The 14,193-nt window shown below is 38.5% G+C and overlaps 1 protein-coding gene across 1 annotated transcript; it reads right to left on the bottom strand.

Moving 5' to 3' along the window:
• Positions 1–1,731: 1,731 nt before the first annotated feature.
• On the bottom strand, positions 1,732–14,062 carry sec62 (SEC62 homolog, preprotein translocation factor). The gene is made up of 8 exons (XM_065277114.2): positions 13,915–14,062; positions 6,395–6,503; positions 6,181–6,286; positions 4,731–4,932; positions 4,553–4,648; positions 4,413–4,473; positions 4,208–4,327; positions 1,732–4,130 (listed from the first exon to the last, which is right to left on the bottom strand). Exons 1-8 carry the CDS (start codon positions 13,948–13,950, stop codon positions 3,649–3,651), a joined length of 1,212 nt encoding a protein of 403 aa, XP_065133186.1. The 5' UTR covers positions 13,951–14,062; the 3' UTR covers positions 1,732–3,648.
• Between the last annotated feature and the right edge of the window lie 131 nt (positions 14,063–14,193).

Raw genomic sequence — 14,193 nt, 5'->3', positions numbered from 1 at the left:
CAAAAGAAGATATTTTGAGAAATAATGGTAAACCCACAGCAGATAGTGACCATTGACTTCCATAATAGGAATAAAAAAATATGATTGAATTGAATGGGTACCGTCAACTGTGTGCTTACCATCATTTATCAAAATATTTTCTTAGTCATTTACCACAACACTTCCAAAATATTGTTTTCCTACTATGGAAGTCAATGGTCACTATCTGCTGTGTGCTTACCATCATTTTTCAAAATATCTTCTTTTGTGTTCATCAGAAAAAAGAAATTCATACAGGTTTAGAACAACATGAGGATGAGTAAATAATGACAGAATTTTCATTTTAAAGTGAACTATCCCTTTAACACTTGGGTCATTTTGAAGCCTAAAACTGGGTTCTGAAGACATTGGGGATCAAACAGTATGAGGGTAAATAATGACCGTTTTTACTGTACTTTAAATTGTGATATATCTTTACCATAAATCTTTTATTGACTACTATAGAATTTACTTACTCAAAAAAAAAAAAAAAAAAAAATGTACCATTCAAATAACTGCAGTGGTAATGTTAATGTAATATTGTAACTTGTGTATTCTAATATATTCTAATTAAAATATTTTATTATAAATGTATACAAACGTGAAAGTTTTTCTTGATTGCTTTGGCTTGGTTAAAGAATGATTCATCGTATGATGATGCTGTTTTTCCCAGCATGTTCCCCATTTTTGAATCCCATAGAGTTCTTCAGTTTATGACCACCATTCCTGAGCAAATGCCTTTGCAATGAGTGTTCCTGCCCAAGAAATAGGTGCAGAGGAATGTCAAGGTTGGATAAGGCATACAAGATTTTTCTCTAGGTGCATTGCAAGAGAGGGTATTGAATGTGATGTGCATGAGGCCATTAGGCCCATCATCGAGACAGTAGAGACTGAGTATCAATAGTGGCTATGTCTTATACTCCAATAGATTTTACTGTGTTTTGGTTTATGTATTCTCTGTAATATTTACAGTATTTAATTTTTTTAGATATGGTTTGAAAAAAATGTATGTCATGGAATCAATAAAAATGCATCAAAGCATTTCTTATTCTGGATCCAATTCTTAGCAAAAAGGCAAATTTGACACAGCCATTATAGAAAGACAACAAATGGCACCGGCAATAAGCTACAAGGACAGGCAATGGTGCACTGATTCGGAGTATTTTGTTGACCACTGTGTAATGATTGACTGAAAGAGCTCATATACTTGTGTGCAATTTTTGCTTTTATTGCATATTTAGGCATAGTTAAGAGTCTTTTGCAAACAAAATGTGTCACCATGAGTGCCGCCGCGCTGTTTAGTTCTGTGCTTACTGTTTTGAAAATGTGGCGTTTGAGTTGACGGCTGTACCAAGCAATCAAGAAAAACTCTAATATGTGTGACAATATATAAGGAATAATTGATGAAGAGCCATTGATTATTCAAAAATAATGCACATCCAAATAATGCGCTACATAATTTTCAAATAATTCAGAGAACCAGAGTCAATTATTCCACTTATACCACAAATATAGCAAAGACATTGCTTGTTTGCTGTTTTTTTTTAAGACATGTGACAGGTTAGGTGTGCATTTATAAAAAAATAATGCATAGCTGTGGAACTCAACCAATCAGAATAAAGCATTCAACAGTATAAGGTTGCATATACCGAAGGTGACAATTAGTGGTTTCATTTTATACAAACAGTTTATACAAAAAGCAATGCAAGCCCATGCGTTATATTTTTTTATTGCAATGAAAGGATACAGATACAATTTTAGACAGACATTTAAATTATACTGCAAGATATTGCAAGACGCTCCTCGTTGACCCAAAATACGGACAATTAGTTCGTTGAAGACACGTTGACCAGATAAATAAAAGATAATGGGGTTTTAATTCGTCTCTAGAAATATGATTTAAAACTACATTTGTACATGACAGATCGAAACTGTGTGCTGAAACACCCAATAACAAATTTTCTGGCAACAAAATAAATCTACTGGTACATTAGCATATTTGTCCTTCAGAGATAATGGTACCAAAAAACATACAGGCTGAAAACATGTTTGACTAGTTTTACACTGTGCCCGGTCTGCACACGTCTTCAATGTCAATGAAAAATATTGAGGACATCTCTAGAGGACCACCAAGTGCTGCTCATATGGAGGTTATGATGATGACAATATAATCTACTTACAAAGAAGGTCAAAGATGAAATGTTGACTTGAGCAATGAACACAAGAAGCTCCTTGTGAACACTAGTGTGCATTTGGAGAGCAGAATAAGGGTTTATCATTTTTAGACACGAAAGCTGTATGACAATGTTGCGTTTGAGAAATTTCCAGAATCTTTGAAAAGTCTTCAGTACTGAAAACATTTATTGGTGTTTGTTATATATGTATATATAAAATACACAAAAGAAAAACCTGGGTTTCTGGTATTATAAAATACAGATCATGTTGAACAGAGAGAATCACCACCTGACTGCTGGCATGACTAAACATCTAGATTTATAGAATCCATATATAATCGATACACTTGTATTTTATCTCTTAAATATAATCCTCAGTATGAGCTAATGTAGAATAACACTCGACCCTATGTAAAGAAAGACAGTATTGGACCTCAGCTCTATTAAAACACAGAACAACAAACAGGCTGTTTTGGACCACAAACCTTCGGGTAAAGTTGTTATTATCTTGGTGCTCAAAGTTTTAACAAGAGACGGGAGAATAATGTGCGACTGAGCGACCTGCGAAGATGTGAGATCAGTAAATATTTAGTCAAAGCTGTAAAAAAATTTTCAAAGGAGAAAAATGTGGCAAAATATGTATTAACCAGCTAACCAAATTTAGTTGAGTTGATCATTATTTGTATGAGCTGTTCATATTAATTTGGCACAAATGTGAATGTGGTTCTGAAAACTGCTTACTACCACAGTCACAGATACTCCAATTTATTACATCACTTTAACAAGGATTGTTTTTCCATCAGGGTCACAAAGCTTAACCTCGACTAGCCGTGAAACATAAACATATGAGACACATATCATACACAACTCTTCTCCCAAACAAAGGTTTTACAGAAATGTGTCCTAGGTCATTCAAAAGTGCCTGTTTAAAATGATATTAACACTCGTAAGGTATCGTAGACAAAATGTTGGTCCATCCGAATGATCCAATTCATATTTATGGTACACAAGAAAACTAACACAACCACATCAGTCTAGGACGCCTTGACACGAACCCAAAATAATCTTCAGAACTGAATCATTGAAGAGCATTGTGAAGCTCATCTGTCTTTAACATTACTGACATGTATGAAACAAACGCTTGACATAAGATGACGTTAACAAAAAAAGAGAGAGAGAAAAAAGTATAAACCGGTTGTTTGGGACGGGGTCAGGGAGACTCGCACCATTGCATCCATAGCTGGAAAGCATATTTAGGGAAACGAAACAGCTTTTGCAATATTTCCATTGTCATGACAGCCGTTTTCCGCTCGGGTTTAACCTTTAAGCCTGTCTGTGTTCACGGAGGAAGATCGCAGCCAGAATAGAAATGGGAAACATCTTCTGAACATGACGGAAGTACGTCAGCAGGTCCACATGGAGAATGGGAGTATGTGTGCGGCATGAGTCCAAATGTTTATGTCTGGACAGTCAAGGGCTTTGTTTCGCCTTCCCCTTCCTCCTCCTCCTCTTCTTCTTCTTCTTCATCCTCCTCTGTGTGCTGTTCCAGCTCTTCTCTTGTGATCATTTCAAAATCATTGCCGTTGCTGTGCTGCGAACCGTCGTCCTCTCGTCTGTCACTGTCCGTGTCCGACTGGCGCTCCCCGTGTCCTCCGGCCGCCCCCGTTTCCTTGTTCTCGTCTTCGTCCTCTTCCTCCTCACCGTATTTTTTCTCGCTGTCCGATTTATCCTCGCTGTCCGATTTCTTGCTGGATTCCCCATCCTTGTTTTCGGATTTCTCGCTGCTGGATTTCTTGGAGCGCGGGCCCTTGTACTCGTGCGTGTAGAGAGGCCGGAAGGAGTCGATGAAGCCCACGTCTGCGGTCAAGTTTGGCAGGAACCAGAAATGGTGACGGCCACCGGTCACCACCCAGATGATCAGGAACAGGATACAGCGAGCTGCAAAGTGGGAATTAAGGAATTAATAATAAGTATGCAACGACGATGTGTAACTGGTTAGAAGACCGACGTCGTACCAACAGCCAGGAGAAGTATACTGGCGACGAAGCATCCCGCTGCCACGCTCAGGTAATACACACCCACCCTCATCTCAGCCGGCCACAGAGGGAACAAAGTGGCTGCGATAACGGCAATGACTGCAAACAAACAAACAAAGAGCCTGAATGAGACACGAGACGGCGATGTAACACACCAGCCAAAGTGAAAGAGCGGACATCCTACCGAGAATCAATCCCATGGCAAAGGTTTTGAAGTGGACTGGATCATAAATCCAAAAATAAACCTGTAGGAAAGACAAAACATTAAACATTCATTTTGACAGGAAAACTAAATAAGCATCAGACTTTAATTCTCATTCAAACCTCATTGCCATCTAAGAACAGCTGGTCGTCGTGAGGTTCCAGCTTGAACTTCTTCTTCACATCCTTCTTCTTCTTTGGAGATCCTGGACTGTCGTCCTACACGTACAGAAACAAGTCATGAAACACAAAACGACCTCAAAAGCAATACGTATTTATTCTGTCAGGGTTGCTGTCGTACGTTTTTGTCTTTTTTTGCGTCTGCAGCTTCAGGCTCTTTCTTTTTGTCCTTCTCTTTTTTGCTCTTTTTCTCCTCCTCTTTGCCGCTGTCACTTTTCGCCTTCTCTTTTTCTTTCTCTTTTTCCTTTTCCTTCTTCACATCTTTTTCTGGCTTCTTCTTCATCACTTTAAGGGCTCGGTGGAAAAACTGTTTCTTCAGGAGTCTGCGGGTCGATTGGCAGTTCAAATGACACAAGCGTGCATGATATAATACAATTTAAAAGGATAGTTCAGCCAAAAATGAAAATTACCACATGATGTACTTACCCTCAAGCAATCCTCGATGTATATAATAATCATTTTCAGACAAACACAATCGGAGTTATATTAAAAAATGTTGTGGCTGTTCCAAGCTTTATTAATGGTAGTAAATGGTGCTTCTGATTTGAAGCACAAAAAGTGCATCCATACTTCACAAAAGCTTTGGTAAAACGATGCATGTTCACGAAAGAGTGAGTGCATTTTCAGCGTATGATATAGGAGGTAACAGACAAGACGAAGTGAAGATGAAAGAGATGCTGGAAACTCACTCTCGTGAACGTGCGTCAGTCATTACCGAAAGCTAGTTATTATAGTTTTATTTTATTACAAAATTGCATCGATTGCCCTCAGAATGCCTTTATTAACCCACTGGAGCCTTGTGGATTACTTCTGTGAAGGATGGATGGACTTTTTTGGGCTTTAAATCAGAAGCACCATTTACTACTATTATAAAGTTTGAAACAGCCAGGACATTTTCTAATATAACTCTGGTTGTATACGTCAAAAAAAAAAAAAAAAGATAATCATATACATTGATGATGGCTTGAGGGTGAGTAAATTGTGGGGTAATTTTCATTTTTGGCTAAACTATTCCTTTAACTCTTTCACCGCCAGCGTTTTTAAAAAAAGTTGCCAGCCAGCGCCAGCGTTTTTCATGATTTTCACCAAAGTTTAATGCCTTCCAGAAAATGTTCTTCTTTAAATATATAAACATACAATATACCAAATGAAAGAACAGACCCTCTGCTTTCAAACAAAAAAAATGTTTCATCCTACCTTTAGTGGTTCTTTTGCAATCAGCTTTTGAATATGGGTAGGTTTCCATAAGATAATTCCATTTTTGTGACGGACTTTTCATAGAGATCTCATTCAGAGCGATCTTTAAAACAGACACGGACATGCAGCAGCTTGCCATAGGGCAATACTTCCGGGTTTAAAAAGTTGCGGAAGGCGCCACCTGGTGGATAATAGCGGTATTGCGGAAAGACGGAAAATCTCGTCATTGGCGGGGAAGCGTTTTCTCTTAATTGACAAGATATCTCGTCAATGGCGGGGAAAGAGTTAATGGTACACAATATTTAATCATTTCAATATAAATTTTCATTAAAGTAAACATGTAATTATCCATTTAAAGGTCTTTTCAAAGACACCTGTTGCAGTAATCCACCACAGACTCTCTGGTTGTGAACAAAGCCTCTTCTCCCTTCTTTGCTTTGGCCCACTTTGAATCCAGCAGACAGTCGACTGCTTTAGATGCTGATGAACACAGAAACAATTATTTAATTTAGTGACAGCAGAAAAATATGCTGTAGCTAAAACTATACAAATATATTAAATGAATGGGGCAAAAACGAAGACACTGACCGACAAAGTAATCCACTCTATGTCCCATCATATTGGTGGATTTAGTGGGGCAGTTAAAACGCAGGTATTTGGCCACCGCCTTCTCCTCCTTGGTAGGTTCACTGACCTCCTAAACAGAAAGATCAAGATGTTAACAAAAGTGACAGAAAAGGGAACAAACTAAGGCCTGAACTACTACGAATTATGCTTATCTTATTACACGGCTCTCTGGAATGCTTGATTCTGATTGGTCAGTTGAGACATTTGCAGGTTCGTTCTTTTCAAATAATAACCGCTCCAAAGTAATAACGCATAGCCGGACTACTTGCACGAGTAAAATCGCTCTGCGCCAATAAAGATTACTAGCTGTTTGGCGCCATCTTGTGACAAACACTGGACAACCATAATTTTAACATGTACGGAAAAAACAAAACATTTAAACAGTGGATAGAAGAACGAACAACGATAAGACACAGAGAGCTTACTGAGACTGAACTTGACAAAATAGAGCATGACAGCTACGAAGCCAACACACAAAAAAATACAGAATGGGCATTAAAACTTCTCAAAGACTGGCTAAAAGAGAAAAAAATGGAGACAGACAAGTATGAAGCAGAGGATCTTAATAAGGTATTACGATCATTTTATGCATCTGTGCAAAGTTTCGCGGAAGGATAAAAATGTTAATTTAAAACAAATATGCCAATAAAATGTTTCAAATTCATATTCATGTCCAGTTTTTTTTCTTATGTGGCAAGTAGCCGTGTAATAAGTGGGATAATGTAGAGGCAGCCGGTAGTTATGGGGAAAAAAGCCCCTTCAGTGTGATACAAGACCCTCCGCGAACTGTCGGGGCTTATTTCCTGATAACTACCGGCTGCCTCTACATTATCCCTTACTAAATAAATGGTCAGACGGAAGGAGTTTAACCTCATAATTCGTTAAATTAGAAGTTCTAAGATGTGTCAATAAATGGACAACTTTTGTGTCCAGTGTGTGATACAGGTAGGCATTATATATGTGATCATATACAAGCATCTGCTGGCTCTAATAAACTACACACATATTGATGAATATCTGTAGCTTGTATCAACCAGCAGGGTTTATTTTGTGCTATACTGACCAGCTGACTGTACATTATTCTGCATTAGTCTAGTTGCTTGAACACAAAATATTAATTCGAGTTTTCAGAGAGCCGTCCTATTTATTGAATAAGGAGAATAAAATCCAGTGAGCCCTACAAACATGAATTGAATCTGGCAGCTGAAGCAAGTACTCAATGAATCTGTACAATGTGTAAATGGGGTGTACTGTGATTTCTCTGTTTGATCTGTGCTGCAGATTAAATGTGTCTTCATTGACCTGCTTTATGGAGCTGTGTTACCACAATATGCTAAACTTTCCACCTAACTCATCAATAGGCGGCTATAGAGTCATCATTCATTTATACAGTGAATGATTACAGGGAATAACTCGCATTTATACCTAAAGTCTTGGTATGTCAATCTTTTGTGGCAGTGTCTGAGCTCCACAATACTCCAGTCATACTCCATTTGGTCACAATGTCTTTTGTATGATTCAGAGAGAGAAAAACAGGAAAATAAGGATATTTAATCAAGACCATATAAACATGGCGGTTGATGCTGGCAGTTTGACAGAGACTCTTTGGACTTTTACTTTAACAATGTTTGTTTTTTTTGTCTTGTTTTGATAGATAAGAGTGTACAACACTTTCACTTTTGCACTGGTCATGGTAATAGTTGTTTGCTGTGCTTTTTAGTGGTCGACCATTATGGCTTTTTTATTGCCGATTCCAATTTAAAAAGCAATGTGTGATATAACACAAATGTACTTATATTAAATGAGAGACAAACTGAGAAAACAGAGTATATCATTATCATGTTAAGTTTTTAAAAAACACTTGCTTAGCATTTGTTTGAATTAAAGTGAAAAGTAATATATAGGAATTAAAAAGTCACATGGTTTGAACCTTTTCACATCGAGACCTGATATATTTAAAGACCTGCACTTGGTATGTTTTTCAGCAGCTTCTAAAGTTAGCAAATGATCCATGATTTCTCTCTCGTGAAACCACACGCATGCATTTTGTATCATAAAAGGGCATGTGATACGTATTAGGGCTGGGACGGTTGTAATTTCCACCCCACAACCGCTTCACAAATTATGAAAAATATAAAGTACATTCTCGCTCAGTAAGATGTCTTCAGGTTCGTGTTAACGCAAACAGCCAGCAGATGCGGAGTTAATGTGCTATTTGCAAGGGAAGGCAACTGATATCAGTGATTAGTACAGTTTTGAAAATGAACGTTAACTCTTTCACCGCCAGCGTTTTTAAAAAAAGTTGCCAGCCAGCGCCAGCGTTTTTCATGATTTTCACCAAAGTTTAATGTTCTTCTTTAAATATATAAACATACAATATACCAAATGAAAGAACAGACCCTCTGCTTTCAAAAAAAAAAAAACCGTTTAATCCTACCTTTAGTGGTTCTTTTGTAATCAGCTTTTGAATATGGGTAGGTTTCTGCAAAAACACCACATTTTGAGCAAAAAGCAGAGATAATTCCATTTTTGTGACGGACTTTTCATAGAGATCCCATTCAGAGCGATCTTTAAAACAGACACGGACATGCAGCAGCTTGCCATAGGGCAATACTTCCGGGTTTAAAAAGTTGCGAAAGGGCGCCACCTGGTGGATAATAGCGGTATTGCGGAAAGACGGAAAATCTCGTCATTGGCCGGGAAGCGTTTTCTCTTAATTGACGAGATATCTCGTCAATGGTGGTGAAAGAGTTAAGTGTTGTTTAATGACATGTTTGTGCATGGTCATTGACTTCCATTCTGAAGCAGTCAAGTGATGCTTCTAAACGAGTCAAAAAGTCAAGACATGACCCAATGTCAAAATTTCAGTGTCCATCACTGTAGTTCATCCAAAACAAACCAGAAATGAGACTCAAAGTGTTAAATACCAGAATTATCCTTAAACTTCTTGTTGCGATGACATGCGCATCCTCACTACGACATGCCCCTTACGGCATTGTTTTTGCCATTTCTTCACACAGAATCTGGAACCAAAGTGCTGTGTTTTTGTAAGATAAGGTAAAAAGTTTTCAGTTGTGTTACAATACAGCTAATGCTGGGTTGCGCACCTGACACCCCATGCTGACGCTACTGTGCAAAAAAAGATTTTGCTGCACGTGTTGTTGCATGTAACACAACTTAACATCACATTAAAAAACGAATAATGATTGGTCAGATCAGAGATGTTGGCTTAAGAGTCTTATCTGAGAATCCTTTCATTAGGAACAGCTAATTTAGGGAAAGACTTATCGGCCGAAATGGCACATACCGTCAGATAGATGGGCTACAGCAATATATCGGCCAATCGCTACAATATTGGACAGGCTGCTGGCTTTAGATAACACTTGTCTTTAACCCAGCATTTCCCACCCCTGTTCCTGAAGGCACACCAACTGTGGACGTTTGGATGTCTCCCACATCTCTACAAAAAAGCTAATGAGTGGAGCGTTTGAAAAGGAAGAATTGGAAAATGTGTAGGGTAGGTGTGCCACAAGGGACCATGGTTAAGAAACACTGCTCTAACCGGCATCAGTAGAGTAAGTGTGAAATATCCAGGTGCATTTTATCTGGTTGAGAAGTGTAAGCAAACAGTTGGAGTACAAAAGCTGTGACCGTTTAAGGCCCTGTTTACACCTGTTATTAAGATACATTTTGTTTGATCAGATCACAAGGGGACGAGGCTAAAAACAGGTGTAAAGAGGTATAAAACATTTTGAGCTCATCCACATTCAGAGGTAGTTGAAAACGGATTAGACCCGATTGCTTTTGCGGTGTAGATACTCCCTTAGATAAATAGGTGTAGATAAATCCTTATATATGTTTAACTCTTTCCCCGCCATTGACGAGTTCTCAATAACAGCTGTATGTCCGTGTATGTTTTAAAGATCTCTCTGCATGTGATCTCTATCAAGAGTCCTTCACAAAAATTGAATTATCTCAGCTTTTTGCTCAAACTTTGGTGTTTTTGATGAAACCTACACATATTTGAGGAGAGGTGATAAAAAAAGAAAACATGAAGGTAGGATGAAACAGATTTTTTTGTTTGAAAGCAGAGGGTCTGTTCTTTAATTTCATATATTGTATGTTTATATATTTAAAAAGGAGCATTTTTTTGGAAGGCATTAAACTTTTGTGAAAATCATGAAAAATGCTGGGGGCGAAAGAGTTAATGGACCGTCCCTCCCCCTTGTGCGGAAAGCTGTTTTTTTTCTAGAAACCCTTGACCACAGGATGGAAGACAGTAAATTATGATAAACAATGACTTTTGTGTATAGTTCATATCATACATCATATGCACTTCTTTAACTTTCACCAGCAAAATTAAATAATAATGAAAATATAAAAAAGTGCGGTGATGACCTCAGCACCGCGGTAGGCATCTCATTACTGCGGTGATGCGGTTATCGTCACAGCCCTACTGTCCATTATTGATTCTGAATCCCAAAGGCGATATTATGCACAGCACTTTCATGTACTCCGGCTGTTTGATCAGTAGGAAGTCCTTATTAAACTAAAATCTCAGTTAATTTGAGTCGTTTATAACATGCATTTAAAAGCAACACTAGTCAAGCATAATCATTATACATATTCTTCATTATCATGAAAATACCAGAAAATGTATTTACATTTTTAACGCTAGGTATTTAAATTTTTAACAATACATTGTGCAAAAGAAAATGCACAATGTATCGTTAAACCCCTAATCTTTAGGCTTTCATTGATAAATAAAAGTAACCAGACAGAAAGAGGTGGTCGAATGCATCTTAATACCAGGCGTAAAAGGCAGTGGTTCTCAAACTTTTTCAGCGTGCGGCCCACCTGGAGCCTCCTTTCGATCGCTGAGGGAGTAAATTGGACTTAAAATCTTAACATGTTTGGCCAGCCTTAGAGCAGTGGTTCTCAAACTCGGGGCCCTAAGATGGTGCCAGGGGTCCCCAGTTTAATGACATTTTATAAAATACATTATCATAAATTCTATGTATAATTTATATGTTTTGTTTCATTCAAATTTTTGAATGAATCAAATTTTTGGAATATTTTATTTCATACATTTTCTTTGGGGGCCATGAAGGGATGCACCGTTTTACTGCAACCAATTTTTTTGTCCAAAAAAGTAGTGTCATTGTGATTTGCTGCTCCCGTAGGAGCCTCCCCTATCCAAAATCGTAAATATCAAATATATATTCAAATATTGGACTTAAGGCTATGACGGTGGCAAATTTTTACCACCGCGGTGGAACCATCAACAACAACCGCCGGTGTTGCGGTGGTGGGGTCCATGGGGGGGGGGGGGGGGGTTAGGGGGGATTAAATGGTGAAAGAAAATAACGTTTCACTAAATGCGCTTCCTGATGTGCGCGACTTTAATCTTTAATCTGGTAAAAATTTTATTTCACAACAAAAGACAAACGTGATGTGTATGTATTTCACTGTCACTGAAGACCAATAGAAACTAACGCAGACGCACAACACAGTGACATGGCTAAACTCCAACGTGCTGAGTTATGCTAAAATCCACCAGTTTAGTGGAAACGGCATACATGGTAATGTAGCGGAGATTTTTGTATTAACATAAAACAATGTTAAAAATTTGTATCTTAGACCAGTGGTTCTTAACGTTATTCCTGGAGGCCCACTGCCCTGCATGTTTTGTATGTCTCTTTTATCTGGCAGACTCAGTTCAGTTCATTGAGATCTCTTCTAATGAGCTGATGATTTGAATCAGGTGTGTTAAATAAGGGAGACATACAAAATGTGCAGGGCAGTGGGCCTCCAGGAATAACGTTAAGAACCACTGTCTTAGGCTATAAATTACTGTACAACTTTTGTTATTATTATTTGTGTAAAAAAAACTGCAATTTTAACTTATTATTTTGTTTAATCATTCACCTTATATGTGACGTCACACAACCGCCGGTGGCACTTCACCACCGCGGTGGCACTTCACCACCGCGGTGGCACTGCACCACCGCGGTGGTGCGGTGGTCATGACAACCGTCCCACCCCTAATTGGACTTGGATAACTATGGTAACAGTAAAAGTGCTTTTATGATGTGTCATGCAAGAACTACCATAACAAAAGTTTATCTCAAAACACGTTTGATCTCGCATTTCTTTGAGATCTTGCATCACTTTGAAACCGTTATTAAAGTCATCACGCATATGGCCTTGTGGTCTGGTCGAATCATCCAGTGTGTGCGTTCTGAAGATTATGTTGTTAAAAATCTTTGACACTGTCCCCATGTCTGTGCTCTCCCCTTGAATCATTTAAGATTTAAAAATCATCCATTGTGTCCAAGTTCACCACTGACTGAAGAACAATGCATCCATGATGACCAGAATACCACCAGTTAGTTAAACACGTCATGAAATATCAGCAGTAAAAAACTGGCATCACTGTGGATTTTAACCTGTTGCATAAGAGCAGAAACTAAAACACATGAAGAGTGATTCTCTTATCAAGACAACATATCATCATTATAACTCAATACTTCATCATTCTAACATATCTTCTGCGAGTCTCTCAAATAAACAATATTTTATCAAAAGCCAGGAGATGCCTGCCAAAGCAGCATTTTTGGCCGTCATAGGTACATTCAAAGTCATCTCAGCTTTGTTGACTTAAAACCCGACGCCTACAAATGTTGTCCAAGCAGGCCACTAGTTAGGTTTTATGACACATCCAGTCAGTTGCTGCATATTGTGGCCGTTACATTTAACAGACAAACTGATTCAGTTATATAGAAGTCTAACGTTAAATGATAAAGAAAGGATGTGAAATGGGCACAAATGTAATGTGAAGAGACATTTGGCTGATGGTGCTACTGTCCCCTGCGAGCTTAGGACAGCATACAAAAAACAACCAACATTTAAATAATGCGGTTTATTATCCAAACAGGAGTGATGCATAATTAACACGTCACATTTCGAAAGGATATTTTCCGACTGCCAGCATGCCATCTGGCTTATACTGCAGTGCCATCTTAACATACCGTCTGTAAATAACACACAAAACTCAACCAGTACATACAGTGCTAAAACAATCGTTTGGTAAAGAAGCAATGCTGAGGTATTATGATCGTTATTGAGTAAAATCTGCTAAGCATTTGAGAGAACCACCACCAAATCGAGCAGCCAAAATGGCCAACCGATACAGACAGATAGCGTTACTTTTAGATGATGCATAAGACAAGTCACCATAAAATCTGCCAAACAACTGACTAAATCTTTAGATGAATGGTGTATATTACTGAAGCAAGGCGCAAAAACTGCGGGTGCTCTGATAAATAATCCACCTCACGATACTGAGTGTTGTGCTAAAAACATCAGCCCGCGGGTTTGTACGCAATGTCGAGCGAAACACGAGTACAAGAAACGAATTGATGTCACGCACGTATTACAAGTTTGGGATGTGGCTGCAACCGTTTTGTGAAATGTGGTACCTGGATTCGCTTCTTGTGTCTCCTGCGCTCCGCCATGATTTCTAACTTCTGTGTGTTCCCTTGACGTGGTCACGAACGGCGGCGAGATTGCAAATATCGCGATAACACGAGAAGACCGTGAGGTGTCGCTTCTTCACTAGACACCTTTGACGCTCATCTGAATGAATGCTGCCATCTACTTTACAGGAGAGATAAGGGATGCTCGCAAAATAAACGTTGCGTTCACCGGTCTGCGTAGACCGATCGGAGTATGACATCAAAATACCGCGAGAACATAGC

The sequence above is a fragment of the Paramisgurnus dabryanus genome, chromosome 6 (genome assembly GCF_030506205.2).
Source record: "Paramisgurnus dabryanus chromosome 6, PD_genome_1.1, whole genome shotgun sequence".
Taxonomy (NCBI): Eukaryota; Metazoa; Chordata; class Actinopteri; order Cypriniformes; family Cobitidae; genus Paramisgurnus; species Paramisgurnus dabryanus.
The sequence above is the reverse complement of the archived record's forward strand: the minus strand, read 5'-3'. Positions and strand labels throughout refer to the sequence as shown.

Excerpts from the sequence above, each read along its gene's own strand:
- sec62 (XM_065277114.2), bottom strand. The coding sequence starts at position 13,950 with ATGGCGGAGCGCAGGAGACACAAGAAGCGAATCCAG. Across the intron at positions 4,933-6,180 it reads GTGGTGGATTACTGCAACAG|ACTCCTGAAGAAACAGTTTT; the intron begins GTGTCTTTGAAA and ends ATCGACCCGCAG. Across the intron at positions 4,328-4,412 it reads TGCCATGGGATTGATTCTCG|TCATTGCCGTTATCGCAGCC; the intron begins GTAGGATGTCCG and ends GTTTGTTTGCAG.